This window comes from Mus caroli, unplaced genomic scaffold (assembly GCF_978045245.1).
Source record: "Mus caroli unplaced genomic scaffold, Mus_caroli_1 scaffold_18, whole genome shotgun sequence".
In the NCBI taxonomy this organism is placed as follows: domain Eukaryota; kingdom Metazoa; phylum Chordata; class Mammalia; order Rodentia; family Muridae; genus Mus; species Mus caroli.
The window spans coordinates 60633734-60644203 of NW_028227273.1; the positions used below are offsets into that span (position 1 = coordinate 60633734).

At 39.7% G+C, this 10470-nt stretch overlaps 1 protein-coding gene across 1 annotated transcript; it reads left to right on the plus strand.

Moving 5' to 3' along the window:
- The first annotated feature begins 1213 nt into the window (after positions 1 to 1213).
- On the plus strand, positions 1214 to 2170 carry LOC110312373 (olfactory receptor 10H5-like). Its single transcript, XM_021185921.2, has one exon. It carries the CDS (start codon positions 1214 to 1216, stop codon positions 2168 to 2170), a length of 957 nt encoding a protein of 318 aa, XP_021041580.1.
- The last annotated feature ends 8300 nt before the right edge of the window (positions 2171 to 10470 follow it).

The following is a 10470-nucleotide window of genomic DNA, read 5'->3' on the forward strand; positions in this document are numbered from 1 at the left end:
GTATGTGCTGGGATTCAAACTTGGGGCCTTCTGAACCTCCCCTACCTTCTCTTCAGAGTGTGACATATAATCTTAATACTACCACATGGCTATTATCATATAAAAACACTTTTAAACAAATTGTGGATCTTAAATCTTGTTGCTTTTTCTGTTAAGATCCTTTCAATGTTCTTGTACCTTATTTTGATTTATTTCTTAAATAGTTTCCTCTCAATTTCTTCCCCTCTCTCTTCTCTTATTTGTGTTTGCATGTATTATGAGTATGATGTATGTGCAGGTATTGAGGCCAGAGGAGGAGACTTAAGCTGTCCTCTATCACTTTCAACTTATTGCTTTGAGGCAGTTTCTTAATAAATCAGGTTTAGTTCCTAGCATGCATGTTGAATGTCCGACAACTGTTTATGACTCCAGTTCCAGGGATCAAACACACTCTTTTCACTTCAATAAGCATTTGCGTGCATGTGTGTGTGTGTGTGTGTGTGTGTGTGTGTGTGTGTGTGTGTACCAGAGACCAACCTTGGACATCATTCTTCAGATACCATTCACTTTCTTTTCTGAGATAGGATCTCTGCTTGAACCTGAAGTTTACTGACAAGGTTATACTGGGAGAAGAGTGATACCCAGAAATCTTACTTTCCTCCACCTTCCAAGTGCTTAGCCCAGAGATTATAAGTGCCTATTACACTCTCAGATATCCTTCTAAGAACAACACACACACACACACACACACACACACACTAGCATACCGTGATCCTTTTTAAATGTGGGTTGTAGAAGTGAACTTAGATCCATATACTTGCATGGCAAACAATCTAATATCCCTATCTAATCTATAAAACTGACTTATATCCCTAGAGCCTTATTATTCTTTAAATAACAACTATTTATATGATGTATATATGTTGTATTAGATATTTTAAGTCACCTAGACATAATTCAAAGTCTGGAAAGGATCTGCATAGACTATGCAAATATCAACTCATTTTACATAATGCACTAGAGTAGCCAAAGATGGTGCATGGTGGTGAGACCTGAAAATAATTACCTGTGAACACAACTGCAAAAATACATTTCTACAATTAGGTAAACTAATCATGTTTTAGAAAGTTAAAGAAGCCTCTCAGATATCCTTCTAAGAACAACACACACACACACACACACACACTTGCATACCGTGATCCTAATTAGTGATATTCCTTCATCCCTTTCAGATATGGCTGTCATGTTGGGGCTAAATTACACCTTTGTGTCAGAGTTCATCCTCATTGGCTTCTCTACCTTCCCTCATCTTCAGCTGATGTTCTTCCTGCTGTTCCTGCTCATGTACCTCTTCACACTGCTAGGCAACCTGCTCATCATGACCACCATCTGGAGTGAACACAGTCTCCACACACCCATGTACCTCTTCCTGTGTGCCCTCTCCATCTCTGAGATTTTCTACACCTTTGCCATCATCCCACGTATGTTGGCTGACCTGCTCTCCACACTTCACTCCATCGCCTTTCTGGCCTGTGCCAGCCAGATGTTCTTCTCCTTCACATTTGGCTTCACCCATTCCTTTCTACTCACCGTCATGGGCTATGACCGCTACGTGGCCATCTGTCACCCACTGCGATACAATGTGCTCATGAGCCCCCGTGGCTGTGCCTGCCTGGTAGCCTGGTCCTGGGTTGGTGGATCATTCATGGGGACAGTGGTGACAACAGCCATTTTCAACCTCACCTTCTGTGGACCCAATGAGATCCACCATTTCTTCTGCCATGTTCCACCTCTATTGAAGTTGGCATGTGGAGAGAATGTATTGGAGGTGGCAAAGGGTGTAGGAATAGTGTGCATCACAGCCCTCCTGGGCTGCTTTCTCCTCATCCTCCTCTCATATACCTTCATTGTAGTTACCATCTTGAAGATACCATCAGCTGAGGGTCGGCACAAGGCTTTCTCCACATGTGCATCCCACCTCACAGTGGTGGTTGTACATTATGGCTTTGCCTCTGTCATTTACCTCAAGCCTAAGGGCCCCAAGTCTCTGGAAGGAGATACTCTGATGGGCATCACCTACACAGTCCTCACCCCCTTCCTTAGTCCCATCATCTTCAGTCTCAGGAACAAGGAGCTGAAAATAAGTATGAAGAAAGCTTTCCTCAAGAAATTATTTCCACAGAACTCCTAAAGACAATGGCTTACCAGTGGGAGTGTAGTAGGGAAAAATTCTCTTACTCTTCTCCCTTTGTCCTTCCATTCTGCTTCTCTTTTTCTATACATTCTCTTCTCCTCTCCTCTCCTTTTCTCTTTGTTCCTTTCCCCTCCCATCTTCTCCTTCCCCTTTTGTCACACTCCCAAACTTAACATACCATATAATTTTCCATTTTACCATTCATACAATCAGTATCTGCCACTTTAAAACGTTATTTTAAAATCTCATCTAACCCCCTCCTGTGAATCCTAGCCCAGTGTTGTACAAATATAATCTTAGTACTTGGTAGACTGAAACACGATAACAAGAACAAGACCAGCCTCGATTATACTGTGAGGTAAAGGCATACCTGGGCTACATAATGAGGCTCTGTCTCAAAAAGCAGGGAGAGGAAGAGAGATCTTTTGTGTATTTGTGTATGTGCTGGGATGTATGTATGTATAAACTCATCAGAAACACTACATACCTTTCCTTCCCCTTCCCCTTCCCCTTCCCCTTCCCCCTTCCCCCTTCCCCCTTCCCCCTTCCCCCTTCCCCCTTCCCCCTTCCCCCTTCCCCCTTCCCCCTTCCCCCTTCCCCTTCCCCTTCCCCTTTCCCCTTTCTCCTCTCCCTACTCCTCTCCCCACCCACTTCCTCTTTTTTTCTTCGTATTTTGTTTTTTTCAAAACAAGGTTTGTCTGTGTAGCTTTGGCTTTTCTAACTCATTCTTTAGACAGGCTGGCTTCAACCTCAGAGATCTGCCTGCCCCTGCCTCCTGAGTGCTGGGATTAAAGGCATGTGCCACCACTACTTGACATAACTGTCTACCTTTTATTTATGAGACAGAGTCTCTCACAAAATCTGGGATTCACCAAGTAGGGTGGGCTTGCTAACCTGCAAGCCCCAGGAATCATCCTGTTTCTGTCTCACCAGGGTTGGAATTACAAGTGTATACCACCACTTATGGTGAATATTGGGGGTCAAACTCAGATGTTCAACCTTGTGAGACAATCACTTTTCTGATTGAACCACCTCTCCAACCGGGAAGAAACTTTTAATGTTCAACCATTGCTCTTTTTCACTCATTCTCTCATGACCACTAATATACTGTATCTATGGATCTGTTTCTTCGAGGTGTTTTAAGTTGATAAAATCATATAATATGTATTTGTTTATGGTGGCTCTTCCTACACAGCATCATGTCTTCAGGATTCTCTCACACTGTAGTGTAGATTAGTGCTTTATTGCTTTTCATAGATACATGCTGTTGCTCCACTGATTGGTGGTATACATCCACCCCACCAATTGATGGACATTTGCATTGTCTTCACCTTTGGGCTATTATGAATTATGCTGCTATAAGTGTTCATGCACAGGTTTTTGTGGGAATGTATGTCTTCATAGCTCTGTGTGTGTGTGTTGACATGGAATTTACAGGTGATAAAGTAAATTTATGTTTAATATTTTTGAGGAACTGCCATAGTGTTTTCCAAAGTAACTACCTCATTTTATATTTCTGCCACCTGGGTATGAGGCTTCTGATTTCTCTATGTCCCTGACAATTATTCATTATTTCCTGATTTCTGATTATAGTTACTCTGGTATATTTTCATGAATTTTATTGTATTCAAAAATCTTAAATTTTATGTTAGTTATTGTGTGTATGTATGTAGGTGAACCATGAAGTGGAGGTTAGAGGACAACTTTGTAGAGTCAGTTCTCTCTTCCATTTTACTGGGTTCAAACTCACTACTCTCCCTGCTTTCCATGGGCAACACCTACACCCATTGAGACATTGTGCTGGCACCTTCATTTTAATTACAATTTGCATGGTAGCATTTGCCAGGCAGGCATTCTGCTACCGGGCTATAGTCCCAGCCTTATTGGGGTTTTGATTTACATTTTCCTGAAGAGTAAAAACATGTGAGTTGTTTTACTTTATAGAGGAGGTGCGGTAATTAGTCCAATTTTAAAGATGGACAAAGTGAACTATAAAGAGTCAGTTAGCAAAAGTTTTACTCAGGAAGCTGCAAAGTTAGAGTGGAACTTAATTCTCTGAGTTGGTGGTGAGCCTTAGAAGCATCTTGGCCATGGGTGATGAGTCAGGGGAGCCTGGCTTTTCTTAGACCGGGAACGGAAGGTTCATGGGGAACAAGAGACAAAATCTGGAATGCATCAACCAAATGAGTTAAAAATGAAGGGACATACTCCTGATATGGTTTGGAAAGAAGCATTCAAGTATAAGACTTGGGAGGGGGTACATTGTAAATGTAAACAAGCTGGCTATCATGTTTTAAGGGGAAGGTAGTAGATGTATTAATATAGAAAAGAGCATTATGAGTAAATGTAGGGAAAGTTTTCATTATCTAGAACCAGCAATGTTTCAAACAGTTTTTTAGATCTTAGGATATACTCATATATATAATGAAATATCTTGGGCATAGGACTCAAATATAAACACAAAATTTATTTATATTTTATAAGCATCCTATGCATGAATTTAATGCGACTTCATACAATAGTTTTATTGTAATTCCATTTGGTCTATGTAACCCATCACACTCAAATGTGGAATTTTCCACTCATAGAACCATGGGACATTCCAGATTTTGAACTTTCATATTAAGAATGTTTAAGCTATGCCAAATTATTTATTCTAAAATAGTCATGCCTTCTCCTAAAGGCAGATTTTTGGGGCCAGAGAGATGGATTAGAAGTAAAAAGTCCTTGACTCCTGTGCCTGTTTAATCCATGAAGCTCACATAGTAGAAGAAAAGAATCTATTCCCACAAATTGTTTTGCTGACCTCTACATGTGTGGCATGGCATGTGTGCACATATGCACCTCTCCTACACACCCTACCCCTTAAGATAGTAAATAAATGCTTTTAAAAATTAAATGCAATTTCTTTGGTTATATTGGGAATTGTAGGGTGTTTAGTCACAGTACTTGAGAGAGGAGCATATTTTGTTTTCCTTATAAAACATAAAATTTTTCTGATGCTAAGCTCTCCCACTCATCAATGTGGGGAATTGTCACCGATGAGGAAAGTCCTGAGGTACAATTAGTGTTCCTCTGGAAAAATTACTAACAGTAAAGAGGACTTATTAGTTTTACCATAGAAATGGTTTGTGCTTGGTTTGTTTGTTTGTTTGTTTTTGTTTTTGAGATAAGGTTTCTTGATGTAACCTTGGATGTCCTGGAGCCCACTCTATATATAAATCAAGCCAGCTTGAAACTCAGAAATCCTCCTGCCCTTGCCTCACTAGTGCTGGCATTAAAGCTGTCCACCACAACTCATGGCTAGTACCCAGAAGCTTCGTTATGGCTTCCATGGTAATTAGAGCAAAGGCCAACTAGTTGTTTAATTAGCTAATTATCAATTAAATATAAAGGTAAAATAAACCTTGGGTCAGCAAGATGGCTCAGCTAGTAAAGACACTTGGTGCTGATCGGATGAACTGAGTTTTAGTCCTGGATGCAGGATATGGAAGAAAACCAACTTCTGCAAGTTTCTTTGTGACATGCACACATGCACCTTTGCACACACACACGCATACACACACACACACACACACACACACACACACAGTTAAAATATTTTTAATTAAAAAAACTATATTCTTTGCTTTATTTAGCATTAGTTGCTGTGTAAATTTAAAACATCCAAAAAGTTTACTGGATAAATGTCATATTTCTAGACTTAGGTCAGGATGAGGGAGAAAAGAAAGGGAAGCATGCTATTCCTTCTTCATTTAAAATGTTGATATATTTGTTCATATGGATTTTAAAATTATTTTGAAATGGCTATAGTGGAACATGCTTGTAATTTCAGCGTTTGGGAACTGGGCATAAGAAAATCATGAGTTCAAGGACATCCTCAATTGATAGATCAAATCTGAGGATCATCTAGAACATATGAGACTGTCATCAAAAAATTAATTTTGATCTTACATGCACCAGATTACCAAGCTGTATCATATATATGTATATATAATCTTTAAATGAATAAAATATTGAGTGAAAGTATTATATTAAACATTATTTATGTTGGTTATTTAAATTATTGGTGTCTCTTTAGGTTGAGAGCATATGATGACTGCTTCTCCTCCTAACCTCCCTCCAAATAAAACAAATGCTTACATTTCTTTTTTTCTCCACAGATTAAAACTAAAAGCCATCATTAGTTTTCTAGAGATAAAATATGAGCAAATGAAAAAAGAAGGGACTGTAAACACCGAAGAGTTTTAGGATGACAACTCACATACTGTAGGAGAGAAGATAGCCTCCAACTCATTAGTCATTCCCACCAATATCCAAGAGCCCTGTCCTCATCTTTGTTAATCAGCTTCTAATTTTTGGAGTCCCACATACCCTGTATTCTTTACTGTTTGCTCTTCCGTCTTAATGGTTCCCTTTGTGGTTTCTTTGGTCTCCCCAAGGCCAAGCCCAGAGAGGCAATTAAAGGATAGGTGCGCAGAGACAAGCCTGTTGACATGGAGGTCCCCAGGCTTTCAGACACCCCTTACCAAACTAATTGGAGCAAAGCATGCTGACACTAATTGCCAGAGAACAAGACCAGCTTGGAAAATGAGACCCAGTGCCTTCAACCCATGGTTCTGCTTTCCTTCCACATTGATCCAATGCCCTTGCTTGTGGATGAAATTCCAAGATACTATTCATGGATATTTTTTCTCTTATCTTCCCACAAACTTAGCAGGATGTCTCTACCCAGTGGTCAGAAGGAACTTCCTAAGGGAAACTCTGAAAACACTGCTCTGTCAAGCACTCCTCCTCCTCCTCTTCCTCCTCCTCCTCCTCCTCCTCCTCTTCCTCCTCCTCCTCCTCCTCCTCCTCCTCCTCCTCCTTCTCCTCCTCTTGGTATGGAGTGAGAACTCTGAGGTGCAACCAGAGTCACTTTGGATTGTCATTCAATCCCTGGCTCTTTTCAGCTCTCCAGCCACAGCATCCTCTTATGGAAAACTAAGTGCAGTCACACCCCAGGACCCTTACATTTGCTCCAGCATCTATTTGGGATTCCAGTTCTTCTATATCTATATTCATTAAGGCCTGACCTGAATGGTACCTCCTTAGAAATGTCTTCACTGACTTCCTCCCAATAGCTCACCTGCTCTATTAAAATCAATCTTTGTAGCCCATTTATTTACCTCAGTATCTTGTCAAAATTTATTATACATATTAATTAGTACAATCTCCTGTGGATATCCATGAGAACTGGCTCTAGGATACTGCTGCCTGATACCAAGGTCTGAAGATATTCAAATTCTTTGTATAGAACACTGTAATATGCAATAGAAACTCAAAACAATCCATGTACTTTATATTACCTATAAATTATTTGAAAACATTAATACAATGTAAACACTATACAAATAGTTATTATCTTATATTGTTTAAGCAGTAACCAGAAAAGAGCACAAATACCATTTTTAAATATGTGCAGGGCCAGTGAGATGATTTGGTGGGTAGAAGTGATTAACACCAAACCTGGTGTCCTGAGTCCAACATGATGGAAGAAGAGAACTGATTCCTGCAAGTTGTCCCTCTTCATGTTCACAGATATACAGCACATATGCATATCACACACATATAGATAAGTATATATAGTTGTTTAATATGTTCAACCTGGATTTGGTTAAATCTAAGGATACAGAGCCAATGTAAGTAGAGGTCTGACTACATAGTTGTTATAGATATATCTTATACTAATATTTGTATGGAACATATAGCACATATATAACCTATATTGGATCTCTCTCTCTCTCTCCATATATATACACACACATACATACATATATATGTATATATGTACATATATATAAACTGTATATCATATATAGGTAATATATGTATGAATCACACACACACACACACACACACACACACACACACACACACAAACACACATTCCCTGTCCAGTATAACCACTGAGATTGCTGTTCTTATCTAATTGGGTCACAGTTTTATTTATTTTTAAGAGTTCACATTCATTTTTAAGTGCCTGTGTGTTAGTGAGTGTGTGTGTGTGTGTGTGTGTGTGTGTGGTGGTGGTGGTGGTGGTGGTGGTGGTGGTGGTGGTGTGTGGTGTGTGTTAGGGCCTACAGACACCAGAAGAGGGTGGGTTCCTGGGAGCTAGAGTTAGAGGTTATTGTGAACAGCCTGATGTGGATTCTGGAAATTGAACTTGGGTCCTCTGAAATAACAACATGTGCTCTTAACCACTGATCTCTCTCTCTAATCCTGATTTAATATTTTTAACCTTAGCAGTGGGAAATTGTCTAATATACAGCAAGAGCTCAATATATTTTGTTGAGTACATAGAGCCAGGCTTACCACCATCTGCTATATTTTCTCTGTTCATATACAGGACCAATGGAGAGAAGGTGTTGTTCTCTGTGTTGTAAGATATCAAGAAACATTCTTGTCTTTGGTCTGCCAGTTGTTGTTTCACAGACCCCTTGCCTTCCATCATAGCAATCAAAATAACTACCAACATTTCCCTGAGATATGCTGATGCTTAATTCTGAAAACTATCATGAAAGTTATAAACACTATTATTACACCCATTTCAGTGCTAGGAGACCAAGCCCAATAAAGGACAATTTACCCAAGGAAATTTCATTTTTATTATTTAACCAGTGCACAGACATTTATATATGTCATCACTTCTCTTTGAAAACAAGATGCCACATTTGTCACTTTCCATAAAATGCTACCATATGATGGGTCATAGGGACAATTCTTGGAGGCTAGGCACCATAGAGAATAGGCAGTTCCTGATAAAAAGAATTCTGGGGGAAGAGACTGTGACTCTCAATTGCAGTAGTAGTAATACTTATTCCTATGTCTCTTCATAGTCTAGGGTCCTGTAGAATCTCCCACACTAAGTGCCAAGACGTATACATTGAAGTTTCTGTTCTTCAGTTGGACAGTGCCTTGTCTCACATTGGTCTGATGCATATTTAAGTAAAACTTGCAGTATGATAAAATCATAAGTACTAGTTCTGAGTGTGTGTGCTAAGCACTGTGCAATGGCATTCATAGACATTGCCTTAATGTGTTCTTCTAACTGTTTAAGAAGGTAGGTACTTCTTTTTTTAAGATTTATTTATTAATTTTATGTATATGAGTACACCATTGTGTCTTCAGACAGAACAGAAGAGGGCATCTGATCCCATTATAGATGGTTGTGAGTCACCATGTGCTTACTGGGAACTGAACTCAGAACCTCTTTAAGAGCAGTTGGTGCTCTTAACCACTGAGCCATCTCCCCAGCCCAGGCAGGTACTTCTTACAGGGCAGGCTCATGCACAGAATGAGGAAACTCATTTCTATACATTTGCTACGGCGTTATAACAATCCTAGAGAATTGTACTGGCTAGTTTTGTGTCAACTTGACACAAGCTGGAGTGATCACAGAGAAAGGAGCTTCAGTTGAGGAAATGCCTCCATGAGATCCAGCTGTAAGGCATTTTCTCAATTAGTGATCAAGGGGGAAAGGCCCCTTGTGGGTGGGACCATCTCTGGGCTGGTAGTCTTGGGTTCTATAAGAGAGCAGGCTGAGCAAGCCAGGGGAAGCAAGCCAGTAAGGAACATCCCTCCATGGCCTCTGCATCAGCTCCTGCTTCCTGACCTGCTTGAGTTCCAGTCCTGACTTCCTTTGGTGACGAACAGCAACATGGAAGTATAAGCTGAATAAACCCTTTCCTCCCCAACTTGCTTCTTGGTCATAATGTTTTGTCCAGGAATAGAAATCCTGACTAAGACAAAATTGTTTTCAATTGAATGAACAACAACAACAAAAACAACAACAAAATGTTCCTCATGGTTAGAGTTATTTTCTTAGTGTTCCAAATCATTCAACAAATATTTGGGAGCCTACCATGTGCTACCAAAAAGCAATTGACCAAATAAACAAGTCCCTTACTCCTCAATAATCCACTAATAAGAAATATACAATATCTAGCAAACATAGAGAAGCCACATGACAATATGAACATAGAGGAAAGTAAACACTAAAAGAAAGAGTACATAGCAGAAACTGCTGCTGAGTGGAGTGTGGCTAGAAAAGGGCTCTCATATACTCTCAGAAAGCTTTAAATAGTGAAGCCTTGTAGACACGCTTTGAAAAGAAATGCAATCTTGATATGCACATGAGTGGTATGTAAGGTAAAGGAAAGGAGTGATAATGTTCAAAAGTAGAGCTGGATTTATGTTTTCTCAGATATAGTGAGGGGCGGGGACAATAATGATATTTAAGAGTCTAAGGAAACAGC